This window comes from Rhineura floridana, chromosome 6 (genome assembly GCF_030035675.1).
Source record: "Rhineura floridana isolate rRhiFlo1 chromosome 6, rRhiFlo1.hap2, whole genome shotgun sequence".
NCBI classification, from domain to species: Eukaryota; Metazoa; Chordata; class Lepidosauria; order Squamata; family Rhineuridae; genus Rhineura; species Rhineura floridana.
The window spans coordinates 76,146,242-76,164,790 of NC_084485.1; the positions used below are offsets into that span (position 1 = coordinate 76,146,242).

Here is an 18,549-nt window from a genome sequence, read left to right on the forward strand (position 1 = left end):
TATTATCCACATATTGCAAGGATGGATTTAGGGATGGAATGAAACCAGGAGACTGTGGCTTGCCTAAAACACCTTAACGGTTGAAATGTACTTTTGAGCTGGGGGCTTTTCTGCTAGTGCTCTTAGGTTTCAGTTGCCAACACATTTACTAAAAAGAAAGCCTGACTGAACACAGTGAGATTTACTTCTAAGTTATCATGCATAGGATCAAGCTGTTGGCCACTAACAGTTCAATCTTACGCATATCTACTTAGAAGTAGATTCCATTGTATTAAATGGGATGTACTTCCAGGTCCCCCTCCAGGATGCACACTTTAATGTGGTGAGGGGGTTTGAGAGTGTTGAAGAAGTTGAGAGCAATGCTGTCAGGAGGCTAGACCAAGAGGCTAGGCTCCTAGCAGGGGCACCCAAGGCGGAATGGTCAAAGCTGAGACACCAGAATAAGATGCATTCAGACTCAGAGAAAGGCAATGGTAAATCACCTCTGAATACCTCTTACCATGAAAACCCTATGAATAGACTATCCAAAATGCAACATGAGATAGTGCTGGAAGATGAGACCCCCAGCTCAGATGTCACTCATTCAGTAACTGGGGAAGAACAATGGACAAGTACAAGTAGCACTGTGACTAATGATGCAATTGGGTCAGAGCCGAAAGGAAGCCCAGAGGCTGAAGCGCACAGATGCGAAAGGATAGTCCGGAGTTGTACAACATACACAATAGGAATGTGAGAAGCATGAACCAGGGAAAGTTAGAAATTGTCAAGCAAGAAATGAAATGTATCAATATTACAATACTTGCCATGAGTGAATTAAAATGGACAGGAAAGGGATACTTTCAGTCAGGCAACTACAAAATATTTTATGCAGGAAATGATAAATTAAGAAGAAATGGGGTTGCTTTAATAGTGAGAAGTGATGTATCAAAAGCAATTAGGAGCTATAACGCAAGGTCTGAGCAAGTGATATCAGTGAAACTTAATAGGAAACCTATCAACATAACCATCATCCAAGTCTATGCTCCAACGGTAAACACAGAAGAAGAGGAAATTGAGAGATTTTATGCAGATGTACAGGAGGAAATTGATCACACACCCAAACAGGATGCTCTGATCATCATGGGGGATTGGAATGCAAAAGTAGGGAACAGAGAAGAACTAGGAATTGTGGGGAAATGGGGCTTAGGAGACAGAAATAAAGCAGGAGAAAGACATTGAATTCTGTGAAGCCAATAATTTGTTTCTTGCAAACACATTTTTCGACCAAAACGATGACTGTACACATGGACATCACCAAATGGTCGATATTGATTATATAATTGGTAGCAGAAGATGGAGAAGTTCCATACTTTCTGCGAAAACAAGACCAGGAACAGATTGTGGTACAGATAATGAACTGGTAATATTGAAAATCAGACTAAAGCTAAAGAACAACAAAGCAATCATTATGCCAAAATACAATTTAAATAACATCCCAGAAGAATATAAAGGTCAAATAAGGAACAGATGTGAGGCTTTAAACCTAGCTGATAGAGAACCAGAAGAACTATGGATTGAAGTCAGAGACATTATCAGGGAAGAATGCAAAAAGACAGTACCTCTAATTAAAAAGAGAGAAAGACATTAATGGATGACTGACAAAACTTTTTAAATGGTTAAAGAAAGAAGGAAAGCAAAAGCAAAAGGAGACAAACACAGTTAGAACCCTAGATGCAATAATACAGCGACTAGTATGTAGGGACAAAGAGAACTACTACAATATTGTACAAAAATAGAAGAGGATAATAAAAAAGGTAGAACAAGAGCCCTATTCCAAAAGATTAGAGAAATCAAAGGGAAATTTAAACCAAGAGTAGGGATGTTGAATAATCCACAGGGGAACACACTGACTGACCAAGATAAAATAAAAGGAAAATGGAAGCAATACACTGAAGAACTCTATAAAAGAGATTCCAGGATGACAGATTCATTCACGAAGGAACCATATGATGAAGAACCAGAAATTTTAGAATGTGAGGTGAAAGCTGCTCTTAAAATCCTTGGAAGAAACAAATCACCAGGAACAAATGGCATACCAATAGAGTTACTACAAGCTACTGAGACAGAATCTATCCAAATTTTGACAAAAATTTCTCAAGAAATATGGAAAACTAAACAATGGCCCTGGAAGCATTCAATATACATCCCAATTCCAAAGAAAGGGGATCCCAGGGAATGCACTAATTATCAAACTATTGCCTTAATATCCCATGCAAGTAAAGTAATGCTCAAGAATCTACAACAAAGGTTCTTACCAGATATGGAGCGAGAAATGCCAGATGTCCAAACTGGATTTAGAAAGGGAAGAAGCACTAGAGATCATATTGCAAACATATGTTGGATAATGGAACGGACCAAGGAATTTCAGAAGAAAATCACCCTGTGCTTTATAGATTACAGCAAAACCTTTGATTGTGTAGATCAGGTAAAACTATGGGATGCTTTAAAGGGGTGCCACAGCATCTGGTTGTTCTGATGTGCAACCTGTACTCTGGACAAGAGGCTACTGTAAGGACAGAATATGGAGAAACCGATTGGTTCCCCATTGGAAAGGGTGTGAGACAGGTGTATTTTATCACCCTATTTGTTTAATCTATATGCAGAACAAATCATATGGAAAGCAGGATTGGACCAAGATGAAGGAAGTGTGAAAACTGGAGGAAGAAATATCAATAATTTAAGATATGCAGACAATACCATACCACTAGCAGAAAACCAGTAATGGTTAAAAGTTAAAGAGGAAAGCACAAAAGCAGAACTACAGCTGAATGTCAAGAAGACTAAAGTAATGACAACAGAAGATTTATGTAACTTCAAAGTTGATAATGAGGACGTTGAACTTGTCAAGGATTACCAATACCTTGGCGCAGTCATTAACCAAACTGGAGACAATAAGAAATCAGAAGAAGGCTAGGACTGGGGAGGGCAGCTATGAGAAAACTAGAAAAGGTCCTCAGATGCAAAGATGTATCACTGAACACCAAAATCAGAATCATTCAGACCATGGTATTCCTGATCTCTATGTATGGATGTGAAAGCTGGACAGAGAAAAAAGTGGACAAGAGAAAAATCAACTCCTTTGAAATGTGGTGTTGGAGGACAGCTTTGCAGATATCATGGACTGCGAAAAAGACAAATAATTGGGTGTTAGAACAAATTAGAGAGCCAGTATGGTGTAGTGGTTAAGGTAGTGGACTATGACCTGGGAGACCAGGGTTCGAATCCCCACCCAGCCATGAAGCTCACTGGGTGACCTTGGGTCAATCACTGCCTCTCAGACAGAGGCAATGGTAACCCCCGTCTAAATACCGCTTACCATGAAAACCCTATTCATAGGGTTGCCATAAGTTGGAATTGACTTGAAGCCAGTCCATTTCATTTTCAGAACAAATTAAACCAGAACTGTCACTAGAAGCTAAGATGATGAAACTGTTATCATACTTTGGACACATAATGAGAAGACATGATCACTAGAAAGGACAATAATGCTGGGAAAATCAGAAGGGAGTAGAAGAAGAGGAAGACCAAACAAGAAATGGACTGATTCCATAAAGGAAGCCACAGACCTGTACTTACAAGATCTGAACAGGGTGGTTTACAACAGATGCTACTGGAGGTCAGTGATTCATAAGGTCGCCATAAGTCGTAATCAACTTGAAGGCACATAACACACACACACACTTCCAGGTAAGTGTGTATAGGATTGCAGCCTTAACCACATCAGCTGCTGGTGCTGGGATACTCGGTTCCTGATAGACATGGTGATGCCCAACTTAATACTGTGCCCAAATCTTGCCTCCAATTTCTCAGAAGTGTTCTCCCATGAAAAAGGCTTCAATTTTTCTGCCCCATTCTTGGGGCACTTCACAAATTCTGTGGGTGCCTATCTTACCCTACCTTTGCAAGATAGCAAAGGTGGTGTGCATATTTTTCTTTCCAGTAAACCTGTTTTCTACAGCCTCACTAGCTGCCTGTACTTCAGTTGGAGAAATTTCTACACAATGTCTTCCCTTGGCCTTCAACTGAAAGATGGGCCCCTAGGAAGAGAGCAGAGTGCAGATTACTGGTGAAATTATTTATAAACACAAACACTCCTCAGCCATCCCAAAAGCAAAGCAAGTGTGGAAAAAAACCCTGCACCCCACACATGAGCATGTAACTGATTTTTTTTTCTCCTTTGATTATCTGTGAATGCAGGTTCTTTTCTCATCAATTGATGGAGAATGATGGGGGGGGGGAGTGGGAGAAGCTTTCACTACAGCACTAGCCCAGCTCACAGCACAACCATTGTTTACCACACCATCACTCAAACTACTTTCAGAAGCTTTGCAATATCACATAAAACATGGGCGTGCAGTGAATCCATTTGGATCTGGGAGGATAGTGCAGCATTTACACAACCAATCCACCACAAGCACAGAGTCACTCAGCCCACACTACCACACCTGTTTGTTTATAGAACAAAAGACAACTGATCAAAACTGTCATCCAAACTCATTAAATCCTCCACTGTAATTCATATTCTCCTGGACAACTGCCTTTTTACTTATCTATGTTCCCTTACATATGTACTAATTTGTATTCATTTTGTTTACACAGCTTTGCCAAAGGGATTGCCCTGATGGCAATGGAAGGTTTTCTGATTAAGGAGTATGAAGATCAAAGCCTTCCTTTGATTTGGTCTCCAGAGCGAAATTTCTCACTTATTCAGCAACTTCCCTGGATCTTCTTATTATTTTCAGCCAAACAGTGATTCTAAGAACAGAAGGTTTGATCTGGAAATAATGACAATCCTCTCCCAGTAAGCTTTTATAGGAAATTGTATTGACTGCTAGTTAAACTGTTAATGGGATAACCATTGTCTGAACACTGGTAAGCAGCATCTGCTTGAGGTATAATGCAATTCCTTTTCTAATGCCAACAGAGAATATAGTAGGCCCCATGTCATTAGCAAGTATGTTTGCTTTTCACATTACCCTTGGCCGTCATGCAAAACATGTATTTGCACAAAATATCCACATCACATATTTAAAGCTGATGATGAAAGTTAAAGAGGAAAGTTAAAGAGGAAAGCACAAAAGCAGAACTACAGCTGAACATCAAGAAGACGTCAATGACAACAGAAGATTTATGTAACTTCAAAGTTGATAATGAGGACATTGAATTTGTCAAGGATTATCAATATAGTCCCCTTTCCAGCCGCTGATTTGGAATTCCATGCCTTGGGGATAGCTCGGCTGGCCAGATGAATTTCCTTTGTTAAACAAATAGAGTGGCCAGGTAGGATAATGGGATTATCAGTTGCCCAGCAACTGGTGAATGGGCCAGGAAGACCCTATTGTCATTGAAACTCTTCAGGAGAGCATACACACACCCTGGAGCCCAGGAGAGGCTTGTAGTTTTAGTTGTCTGAGAAGAATTGCTGGGGACTGGTGGCAGGCAGAGAGATTGGCTCTCTGCACCATGGCACTTGGGTGCCTCCTGTAACCCTGGTGGAAAAGGTGGATATTGGACTGCTGATGCCTTGAACCCCCTCCATCTTAAGCTCAGGTTGGAATGTGTGTAAATAAATAAACCATATTTCATAAAGACACTGCTGTCTCCGCTGACCTTCCTCCCAAAGGAAACCAAACCCTGGATGAGCGCAGGGACCCCGGAAATTTCACCGCTCGGAGCTTGGGTGCACAACAGTACTCTTATACCAATAACAGTCATGGCTTCCTTCAAAGAATCCTGGAAATTATATTTTAAGGATGCTAACGTCACAGAGCTATAATTCCCAGCACCTTTAACAAATTACAATTCTCAGGAATCTCCACGACTGTTAAAGTGGTATAAGAGTGCTTTAAGCATATGTTGTAGATTTATTTATTTATTATTTGATGTATATCCCACCGTTCCTCCCCACAGGAGCCTAGGGCGGCACCGAAGATGTCACCAAAGCTACAATGAAATAAAACATGTAGTTCACACAGAAACAAAACAAGTAGACCATTTCCCCCAGGAGTTCTCCCCCAAATTTCAAGACATTTTAATCTAATAACCAGCCACAACATCTAATCTATTTGGGGAGGATCCATTGCTCAAAGGTACAGCAAAGTTGAGACGTGTAGGCCCAATCCCTAGAAACCCCAGTGCATCTCGCCTTGCCTGAGACTCTGGAGAGCTGCTAACAGTCAAAGTAGACTACATTGGGCTAGATGGGACCAATGGTCTGACTCAATATAGGCAGCTTCATATGTTCCTAGTACAAACAATACAATTGGGAGTGGAAGTTCTGAACAGCATCCATACATTTTCATTGCCTGAATTGTTCCAAAGGCCAATACATCTTATCTGGTTGTACTTGCATACAGTGTTGCCAGTCAAGAGCTCAGCCAGCCAAATAAGATATACACAGGAGCAGCTGAGCATGGCCAGCTCTGGATCATAAAGAAACAAAGGACCTATAAGAGCTAATAATACAATAAGTGGTTCTAGTTACGTCTGTTTGGCAGCTTACACAGCCACTTTTTTTGCAGGGGTGGGCATTCAAAAGTAAAGCTCATAATAAACAAACATTATCAGCCATGTACAGGGTTCCACATGGCTGATAATCACTGTAAAACTGCATTGTTACACATGCAGTATCAGCACATCAGGGGTCCATGGTCTAGACATGCTGGCATTTTAACACTCCACACCAAGGAGCCGTCTGCCACATGGAATCCCATACTTTTCTCCTGGACAAGTTAAATTGCTAGTTTCTAAGACTGCCTCTGGCTGGAGTATCCTTGGAGTTTTAAATGTTAAGCAAGAAAGATTCATGCATTGAACCAGTTTGGTCTATGGCTGTAAATACAACTCAGTCAATCAATCAATCAATACATGCACTGAATTTCAGAGAAGCTGAACACTTATCAGCAGAATTAAAAACTACTGAAAGCCCATTGAAAGACACTACATGAGCTACTAAAGTCATGAGCTGCCTGAGGAGACAACACAGAGTGTCTAAATTGAAACTAACTAGACTATTGAAAGCACTCAACAAGTCACCTCGCTAGCCATCTGAATCTGGCCTTGTACACCCAACAATCCAGTGTGTTATGGGCAGGGGTGTAGTCATCCAGGGTCTCGGGGAGTCTTAGACCCCTTACTTTTTTGGGAGCAGGTGCTAGGTGGGTCCCTATGTCTCTAGTGTCTTACGAGCCAATCAGCATGAAAGGGATGCGTGTTAGCCACTGAGAAGAATCTTATAATGCGCTTCCTTGTCCTTGCCTGCTGATTGGAGCCAATCAGAGTGAAAGGAGGTGAGTCAGCCACTGAGGAGACTCTCTTCAGTAGTTAACACTCCCCTTTCGTGCTGATTGGCACCTAGGAACCTCTGTTGTTGTGGGAAAAGGTGCACACGGGAAGGACTGAGGAGTGTGAAGATGACGACAGAACGCAAGCAAGCAAATGAGAGGGTATGGTGTGACTATCATGAAGGGACCCTGCACTTCTAAATTTGTCAGTATGCTACTATTTATACAGGGACACATACTTGTAACTCTGAGAAAGTTCCCGCAGGCTGCACCTGTTATTGCAGTCAAGGTGATTTCATATCTCAAGCTATCTGAATAACAGCTGAATAAGAGCAAGCTTTTCACAATTATTATCCTACTCAGCCTACTTTCCATAATGTTGACAGTCTTGCTAGACATTCTAGAAGATGAAAGGGCCATGACATGTGCAATGGGGAGCAGGAGGCTTTTCTGTTATTTTTACCTAGAGCCAAATAATACTTTCCTCTTCTTGCAGGATAAGACTTCCTTGGAAGCCAAAGAAGAAAGTGCTTGCCCTGCCCAATTCATCGCTGGTGCAATTAGTTCTGCTTTATCAAAGCATCTGCATGAGTACTCCAGCTCTTCCCAAGAATACAAATGTACTGATCATACAAAAGGACAAGAGAGCCACAGCAACTTTGCACACGCACACACACACACAAAAATTAAATTTTCATTTTCAAATCTCAAAAGCTCCATGCAGTTTATAATATGAAAATTAGTGGGAAACATACTCATGTGCCATGAAAATTTGACATCTTGGACAGGGAGCGAGAAGGTGAGGGATGACATAGCCCATACAAGTGTTAAGGGACTGCAAGCAGGACATAGGAGCTAGATGGCTGGAAAAGAGATTAAATAACAACAACAAAAAAGAAGATCCCCAAAGATATGAAAAAAACAAACAACAAAGTCATAGGAAACACCAAAACAGTATAAAAGTGATGTATTAATAACAAGACTGAATATAAAATTGACATATACACAGTGGTAGCCACTGTTGCATAACTTTTGCAACTATTACAACAACTTATCTGGACATTTCAAATTATTACGATGAGATGTCCTGCACTGCATCCTGTTTCATGATTCATCAGAACAAATGGAGAGTTTCTCACAGATGGCGGCTATATTCACCCTTTATAGCCTCTTGCTTTATCTTTACAAAATAATATTCATCTTTGTCTTTTTCAAAACTATGCTCATCTTGAAAATATAATACCATATATGTCACCCATTTGCACGAGATCCAAAATTTAAGAGAGAAGAAAATACCGTTGTAAGTCAAATACCTGGCATGATTCTTCCACAAGAACTTAATCAATGAAGCTACACTACAAAAGGTTTGTTGCTCCCAAAAACTGGGTTCCTCTTGAAATCATAGCCTTGGACTACAGTCTTTGGGAGCAACAAACACTTTGCAGTGTAGCTCCATTGATTAAGTTCTTGTGGAAGAAACATGAACATGAAGCATGGAATGGGATGGGATCCCTAATTTGAAGCATTTGGAGATATTGTTGCAATTGTTACACAATAGTTTTGTATATATGTCCATTTACATCCAGTCTTGTTATTTATACATCATACTGTTTGGGGGTTTCTTTATTTTGGAAAAGAAACTGGACAGTCTGAATCAACCTTCAGTGATATGGGCTGCAGACAGCTACTGAGAGCTGGTATCTGCCTTACCCTTGTGGATTGCAATACCTGAATCAAAGTGCTTCATGCAGACTTGTTGCTCAGTCAACTTTAGCTACGTTTCTGCATTTTTGGAGTCTTTGGAATATTCCCCTCAAAGGAAACGTAGCTTCTAGTGCTACCAAATTCAGTGTCTGTTAGGGAAACTCACAGTTAATAGAGGTTGTTAGGAAACATTCACATCACTAGCTCACAGCTTCCCCAACACTTTGTGTGTCAGAACGGGTAAAGCTTCAGAATGTCCTCATTCTGCCATACAGGTGAGTTTGTTTTCAGTAGCTTTTGCAGTGAAGTGAGTAATAGTTTGGATTGAGTAGCAAGCTGTGTGGAAGGTGAAGCAACCATATGATTAATCCAGTCCATATCCACTCCATTCAACCCATTTACCATGTGGATTTGGTAATGTGGTATGTCTCTTAACAATCTGAACCTATCCATGTTTATTCATAAGTAAGCCCACTGAGATGAATGGTACTTGCTCCCAAGTAAGCATGCCCAGGATTGAAGGCTAAAGCAGCAATCCAATACACTTCTACTCAGAAGTAAGCTCCATTGTGTTCATGGACTTACTCCCAGGTAAGTGTGTGTTGGATTGCAGTCTTAGTCTCCAGTCTTTCTAACATTTCAATCTTCTGTGGCCTTGGGAGGCTTTGGGTGTTGTTTTTATCCTTGGTAGATTTTTACCATTACAAGGACATGTATTCATATTTTATTGGAAGAAGGGGCTCATGTGACTTTGATGACAGGCTTTATAAGCCTGCAACATCCCACTAGTTCTGCTCATCCCAAGAACACCAGATCAACTCATTTGCTTGCTACTAAGAACCAATGGAGAGAGTTTGTGTTTTGTTGCTGCTCACCCTTGCCTTGGCAGAGTCCTTTTCTAACCAAAGAGGAATCATCCTTAATCTGGTAAGAGGGCACTGGGTAATGTTATTGTACCCTTTCCAGGGGCAACTTTGACAAGAGGGATTTGCTGGGTGCCTGGCTCTTGGTATTCTCTCTCATGCTGGGATTGTTCCCAGTCATGCTATAGGAAAGGCTTTTAGAGGCAGTTGTTCACACACTTAATTTGATTTCAGCACATGATCCATTTCAGGAATAGGAGTGCCAAACAAGCAGGAGTGTGGTTGCTTTGAGCATCAGGATGCTCTAGGATCTCAGCATCAAAATCAGGGCACACAAGGTACAATCCCATCTCTGTGGGATTTTTATTAAATTTTATTTTTGGTTGTGGGCAAAATATCTGTGGAGACAGCTTGGAAAGAAGGGAAGTATTGTTGAATGAACTTTATAGTTGCATACACACCATACATTTAAATCATATTACCGCCCCCCCAAACCCCCCCCCCAAAATACTGGGAGCTGTTATTTGTATTTTTTTTTTTTACAATAATTTTTATTCAAATTTTCATAAAACATACAAAACAAAATCATAAAACATTCAAAGACAAAAAACAAAACAAAACAAAAATGATTAAACAAAAAAATAAAATATTGACTTCCCATTTGTCACAGATCAAATCAGTTATAGGTCTACAATATATAACAATTCTGTCTCTTAAATTATATTATAAAATCACTTTCCTCCAGTAGTTATCTTAATTAATCATCAAATCTCATAAACATTACTTTATTCTTTCCACAAAAAGTCAAAGAGAGGTTTCAATTCTTTAAGAAATATATCTATCAATTTTTCTCCAAATAAACATTTCGATTAATCCATCTCATCAAAATCTGTTAGGTCCAATAATTTCAATAGCCATTATTCCATTATCCCTATTAATTTCATCTTCCATCTTCAATAGTCCTGTTAAGTCCAGTAATTTCAGTGTCCAATCTTCCATTATCAGTATTCCATAATAATCTTGCTGTCATAGCCATAGTCGTATAATAAGAGTCTGATGGGAATTTCCTCTATCCCAAATATTTTCTTGCCATCCATTCTGAATAAGTTGCTGAAGTACTGTTGTAAAGTCATATCTCTGTTCTTCTTTTTTACAAAATGCACTGGCTCATCTCTTGAGAGTTTTTCCATTGTCACATGGCTGCAGTTAATTCCATAGATTTTCACTATATCAAACTCCATCACATCATTCCAGTCCAGAAGATTATCCAAGCCATTGATAACTTTATCTCTAATATCTTCATTAATTTCTTCAGAGATAACGTTAAATTCCAAACAGTAGATTTTATTTCTAATATCCATAAACTCCAGATCTTTTTCCAATTCCACATTTGTTCCAATCTCCAGGGCTTGTATCTTCCCTTTATTTTTTCTTTTCTCATCTCTGATCTCATTCTCCTCTCTCACAGGATCCCCTATTTCTTTAAACTCCTGCGTCATTTTGCTCAGTTCAATTTTCAGCTCCTTACTGCCCTGTCGCAGGGTTTGTTTCGTTATCTCAATCTTATCCATTATTTTCTGAAACATAATTACTTCCAGATTCTCAGCCACTTTCTTGATTGCCATTTTTAAAACCACGAAAACAAAGCAAAACAGAAGTAAAGAAGAACCACTTCTTATTTCAGCAACAATTGGGTTAATATTCCAGGCTTGATGACATCACAGTATAAACAGAGCAGCCTGCCTTATCTCTCTATGTTCAAGAATACAAAACAAATTTGGTTCCCAGCATCAAAACAGTTAGTGGCGTCGTGAAGAAGCAGATTCGTCGAAGTAAAATAGACCAAAAAGAGAATAGTCCCAGACAATATAACATTCCTCGGAATAGAAATCCCTCTTCTGTTTATATCTTTAGAATGCACTTCCAGGACAGCTTTTTGCTACAGAAACAGAGATAAGCTGTTAATTTCGTGAATAACAGAGAAGAGTTATAGCTCACCCAGAAGTACTTCAAAGCCGATCAATCTGACAAATCTCCTTTTGCTGCAACAATTTAAACCAAGTAAGAAAAATAATAGAAAGAAGGGTGCTTGCCTGTTAGTCGGTTTTCTCTTTGAAGAAAAGATAAACGTATCGCATTAAACAGATAGAGCAAAAGTTTGGAAGTCCGTCCGGCATTGTTGGCTGGACCTTTTCTCATAAATTAATGAAATCCAGTCCTCCCAACAAAAACAGGCTTTTGAGGTTGATCTCTACGTTTCTCCCTGCCCGGGAGAAATTTCATCAGTCAAAAAAAAATGTTCTGACTGATTTATATCTGAATAAGCTTCTTTTGAGGCGGGAGCCCGTCTCAAAAGCAGGCACAAGCGAAGTCACCCTTCCCGCAAGTCCGGAGCTGTTATTTGTAAAGGGTACAGGGAATTGTAGCTCTGTGAGGGATAGACTACAGTTCCCAGGATTATTGGGGGGGTGTAATTTACATGTATGGTGTGAATGCAGCCTCTGCCACTTAAATGTAAGGCCCATAAGATGCAGCAAAATTCTCTATCCAGTAGCTTTAGACCCGTGAGATCTGGGTTCAAGTCCCAGATTAGGCATAACTCCTTTCATTGCCTTTGTTCCCTCCTATGTTTTGGGTTTTTTACATTGCCTTATCACACAGTATCAATCGGTCATGAAGTCTACCTCAATTTTGTAGGGCTGTATTAAGCTTTCTCCTTGTCTGTCTCAGTTCTTCTGAGATGTCCCTCTGCCAAAAAGAGGGTGAAATGGCAGCTGCATGTCTGCCCTAGTAAAGGGGAAAACTCAGCAAGCTACATTGGTGAGATTTCATAGTAGGAATTCCTTGGAGAAAGCAAAGGAATCCCATGAAAAGAACCAATTTGGGGATGAGGAACTGACAAGCCTTGGCTGTGACAGAACTAAAGGCAGTCTGGATTTTTCACGTTAGATCAGAACTGGCATTTGTAATGAAAATCCAAACACTGAAGTCCCTCATCTTTCAGGGATGCCAGAAGGTAGGTATTCTACTATTTCTGGTCAATTAATATTGTGAAGGCCAGAAGCTTGTGTTCTTTTATTCCTTTTGCTGTACTTGTTTCACATGTTTCCCTCACCTCTTAGAGCTGTTTTATTATACATCTTTCAGTGCACTAGAATTAGGCACAAAGTGCTGCATTGTTAGGGGGTAGGGAGTTGAGTTGTGTTGGGCAACCTTTGGATTGTTCCCATTCTACAGATATACTAGTACATTTTCTACTTATGCACTCCATCCAAAGGGCTCTGTATTTGGGGCAGATACCACTGTGGTTCTCTGGGGACAAAAGAACAGCAGATAATGGCATGAAAAAAGCTTGCTTATTTCAGAGCAGCTGGGATCCTGACATCTAGAGGGTGGCAAGTGGATGTTCACTTATGCTGGTTTGGGGAGCAGTGGGGCTCTGCTGGTCTTGGGCAACAAAGGGCATAAAACCAAAAGTCACTATCCTATAAATAAACCTCTCTCACCTATGTGCTGAAGGGGCTGCTCAGTACAGGGCACATTATTCCATTTATGGTGCCAAAGTTGTAAAGTGAAGTCTTTTTGGAACACATTTTGGCCTTGCTACATTTAGAGATCCTCCGTGGTGCAGAGTGGTAAGCGGCAGTAATGCAGCCGAAAGCTCTGCTCACGGCCGGAGTTCGATTCCAACGGAAGGAGGAAGTCGAATCTCCAGTAAAAGGGGTCGAGGTCCACTCAGCCTTCCATCCATCTGTGGTCGGTAAAATGAGTACCCGGCATATGCTGGGGGGTAAAGAAAGGCCGGGGACGGAATTGGCAATCCCACCCCATATAAATGGTCTGCTTAGTAAACGTCGCAAGACGTCACCCTAAGAGTCGGAAACGACTCGCACTACAAGTGCGGGGACACCTTTACCTTTTTTTTACATTTAGAGAAAAAACAAAAAGGTAATGCATAATGTTCTGTTAATACACTTGTTCATAGCAGCTCTTATGGAAATAGCACATTTCTGGAATTCTAAAGAAGATTTTTTTTTCCAATCAGAGATAGCACCATAGGATGTGGCAAATGGCATTAGCTAAGAAGTTGACAGGCAGATGTAGAGTGGTCTGCGGGAAATATAGCAGGATAAATTTCATGAAGTATGGCTCCCATTATGCAAATTGTAATACAGAAGAAATGCACTCACTGACTTCCTAGTGCTTTTCTTGATAAGTTGATAATAGTGTCTGGTTTTTGTTGTGGCTTTGTTAAACTGATGAGGACATTGGTTGTATATTCTACTTGTCTCGAAGTCTTGCCCCAAATCATTGTTGTTTGTTTCTGCTAAAAATAAAAAATAAAAATGCCCAACATTCTCTGTAATTTAAAATAATTTTTTAGGCTCATTTCTTGAGGGGAAAGTCAACTAAGTTGCAAAGAATTGGTTTCTTGTTGGCTTCTTGTAATAAAGCAACTTCTTAAGCTGTGGCAAGATTTGACTGGCAGCTGCAAAAGCACAAGCCAAGTTTTTACTTGTTCCTAGTGTGCTGTCTAAATTAGATTTTATGTTAATGTGCATATTATTTTTTATAATTATGTTGTTTTTTAATGTTAAAGACTGACTGTCTAAAAAAGAAACAGAAGTCACTTTCAGCTTCAGTTTTCCAATACAAAAAATAAGTGTAACAATAGTGGCTTAACCCACAGTATGAGAATTATGAAAATGTATCAGCAAACATTCCAAATGTGGTTTGAGATTGAAGGTGGCGAGTATGATATTAACAAATGTTATTATAATCTGCTGGTGGGATATTTGCAAGACTGGCCATTACATCCAAAACTTAAACATTATCTGTGGCTTGTTAAGTCACATTTAAAAAAATAAAATGTAGCTGTACAATAAAAAATTAATATTCCAAAATATTTGGTCTATTAAAAAAATCAACCCTTCTTCCCCACCCTATCCAACCTTTTCTCGTAAAATTACAGACCCCTTTAAGTCTTTTTCCACTCTCCCAGAACTCTAACCTTAAGACACCCAAATCACATGAGACACACTTAACTAAAGTAAGTAAAAAGAAGAGAGTGGAACAGAACAGACAAAGCAAAAAAGATTTTTTTTTAAGGGGGGAGGAAGGGCAAGATTTCTGAGATTCTCCATCAGCTGCCCCAGGTAAGAAGTGGTTCCACACACCCTTCTCAGTTCCCCAAAAGGTCAAGGAAGCCCTGCTAAATATCATCAGACTTTTTTTCATATAAGACACTTTCTCATTGGCTGCAAGGACCAAAAGATCACAAGACCATAGGTGGTCTGATCCAGGCCTTCCGTTTTTTCCAAAATCAGCCTCTTGGCCCCCAGCACTACCCTTGAAACCAGGCTACTTGAACCTTGCTTAGTCCCCATAGATAAGTATTGGGGTAGAACATGGGGTCTGAGGACCATACATATGTTGGCCAAAACCTCTTTCTAGAATGGTGCGATTATCATCGTTTTAAAAACCATATATATCAGTCTAAGAATGAAAGCAGTGGGGGACATAGACATCTGTCCTCATATTTGATTTAACTATGCTTTCCTTCTAGGACAATGGAGAGCTATGCCTAAGCAGTCTCCAGTGCAAAAGCAGATGCTGTCACCGAGAGAATTGGTTAACCCTGTCTCGTTGTGCGGACAAAGCAGCTGAGTTCCAGGAGTGTTCCCGGAAGGTAGATGGCATTTCCTGTTCTCTAGTGCATGAGGACTGGTGGTTCTGCCGGCCTGCATCTTCTTTGTTGCTACATATTATAATGCAGTGAAAAAAGCTAGTAGAGATTTAGAAAAACATCTGATGAGAAACAGGAAGCCAGTGGAGGGAGGAAGTATGGTGGGCAATGATGATTAAAAAAGAAGCTGAGCTGTGGATAGAGGAAATGAGTTTAAGCAGAGGAAGGGAGAAGGAAGAATGCTGAGGAAGAGAATTAAAAATGTGAACATGAGAGATGCTTTTGAAACTGAAGTAGAATGTATCAGATGAAATAATTAATTTTGGAGATGGAAAGATTTTGTACGGGAGGGTGGACTTAGAATAAAAGGCATGACATGAGTTTTTTTAAAATAAAATCTGGGGGACCCATAGCTCATTTGAAAGCAGTTTCATATAAGTAACAACTATCCTGAGGTGATATCAAGTGCAGTGAAAAGTGAGGCATGCAGGGTGGGGTCTGAGCCTGGCCAGGTTGGCACAATAGAGAATAAACAGCATATTTAGCTCTAGCAAAGTCTGATCTGTATCTTTGTATCTTTTGCAGAACCTTAGCGTTTACTATAAGTGCCCCTGTGAAAGCGGATTAACCTGTGAGACAACCGCCAACACTGGCTTTGGCATCTGCCATGACTCAGCAAGACAATCGAAAGTCAAGAAGGAAAAACAGTAAAGATGCACACACTCTCTGGTTCTATGCAGTGGTCATCACTTCCCAAGATATTACCTATCTCTGCACATATCTTACAGGTTTCTAAACAAACCCACACATCATTATCATTTGCTCAGAATGAAAATATTTCCAAATATATCCCTCATCCAACTTACTACTTGGAAAATGCTTCCAAATATACCCCTCATCCAACCTTATTTGTCATATGCCACACCACTTTCTCAAAACATCCTTATGCATCAGCTTAGCACTGCATTTCCACAGCCATGGTCTCCAACCTGTTTTGTCCATTCGCATGAACCACCATTTTATGAAAAAGCATTTTATTTCTTGGTGTACTCTTTACATTGCACCCTCTGATCTAGACCACCCTTTTCCTTATCTGGGCTTCGTTAGAAAATGAATCTCCCCCTCCCCCGCACTCCCTCTTGCCTTCTACTACTACTCCCTGTGTCTGACAGACACCCCCAGCTGACATCTGGCAAAAGGCATTCAAAGGCACCATATTTGTTATCCCAGGTTAATGTTCTGGCTTCTCTCAGATGTTAGGCTATTATACTTCCTTGCCAACTTGACTGCATATGGCTATATATAAACCAGGGTGGCTTTCCTTTGGCTGTGTTGGTATTTTCACTAAAACATATGCAAGCATTGCTGGAAATATGGTGGTGCTTGGTGGTCATTTTCTCTCTTCCCATTCAGTCCAGCATGATCGAGACCTTTAGAGAGGGCCAAAGATGGTAGGGATAGGGCAATGATAGGGAGGGGGCAAGTTCAGATTGGTTCAGGAAAATGTCTTGATTTGGGAAGCACAGAGTTAAACTCGAGTCTCATGTCCAAGTTGACATTCAAGGGTTATGCACTTCATGTTGTTCATCTACCCCCCAGAGAATATTCCTTAGTAGAGCATAATAACAAAGCGCAAAGACAATCAACAGATCAAGTTATCTACCATCTCTTTTTATCTTGGGACGTCTGAAGCACACGGTTCAGAATTCTTAGGCTTAGGGCACTGACAGATAGCACTGAGTCAGTGCACCTGATACATGTACTCCTCTGCAAATAAGGACTAAACTAATCAGCATGGGTAGCACAGGCGCTGTGATGCAAATCAAGCAATAGTAGCTCCAAACCTTGTACGAGTTGGTACCTCTTCTTTGAGGGACTTACTGTTCAACACCCTCTTTTGGCACTGGGAAAGCTGCCCCTTGGTTCTCTTCCATTATTGGTTGGCTGTGCAGATGTAACTTCAGTACCACCACCGCTACCACTCTTTCACAAAATAGCGACTCTTGCAATTACGACGAACTACAGATGCTGACTTTTCCTGGGCAAATTGAAGACACTGTGTGAACCACTCAATCTGTGGTGCTGATGGGAGAGTCTTGATATTTTATGATATGTAAGGCAGCTGAGACTAGGGCTAGCTAGTGCTGTATGTGGGTGTCTCCAGGAAAAAAGTGTGTATGTAACTGAATTATCTGCTTGTTTATTCCTGTGGCCTTCCTCCTTTACCTTCAAAATAAATAAGTAGTCCTTTGCATCTAATTTGGTGCATATCAAGTACCCAAGTAATACTTCTTAGTATTCAAGGGAATCTCTCACCTTCTTTGAGCTTCTTGTTCTCCGTGGGCCTGGCCTGAGTGAGGGGTCTCTCAACTTATGACCAGATTCTGTTCTGCCTATAAACCAGTGTGGTGTAGTGGTTAAGGTGCTCGACTATGACCTGGGAGACCAGGGTTCGAATCCCCACACAGCCATGAAACTCAGTGGGTGACCTTGGGCCAGTCACTGCCTCTCAGCCTCAGAGAAAGGCAATGGTAAACCACCTCTGAATACCACTTACCATGAAAACCCTATTCATAGGGTCGCCATAAGTCGGAATCGACTTGAAGACAGTCCATTTCCATTTTCATAAGACATGGAGCCCTTCAGTTTTCCCCAGATGTACTCTAACAACTAGCATGAGAAACTAGGTCCTCCTTAGTCATAGAACTCACCCAATGGGAAGCCAGATCTGCACTGGGGTGCAGCATAAAGAGGTATGTAGGAGAAATATATGACTTAGTCCTGGCGCTATAGAGACAGAGGGTTGAATCCAGCAAAATCACTCCAACTTCCACTCGCATAATGGAACTTACCCTCCCTCTCCTCCCCCCATGTGCCTCTCACACCTTTCCAAATCTGCTCCAGAGGATTGGGGAAAACTCAGGGCAGATTTTGGAGTATGGGGGGGCATGCAGGGGAAGGGAGGATAAGTTCC

At 40.7% G+C, this 18,549-nt stretch overlaps 1 protein-coding gene across 1 annotated transcript; it reads left to right on the forward strand.

Annotated features, from left to right (window-relative positions):
- The first annotated feature begins 9,869 nt into the window (after nt 1–9,869).
- On the forward strand, nt 9,870–16,839 carry CLPS (colipase). The gene is made up of 3 exons (XM_061630401.1): nt 9,870–9,953; nt 15,456–15,578; nt 16,161–16,839. The coding sequence occupies exons 1-3, from the start codon at nt 9,870–9,872 to the stop codon at nt 16,284–16,286; spliced, it is 333 nt and encodes a 110-aa protein (XP_061486385.1). The 3' UTR covers nt 16,287–16,839.
- The last annotated feature ends 1,710 nt before the right edge of the window (nt 16,840–18,549 follow it).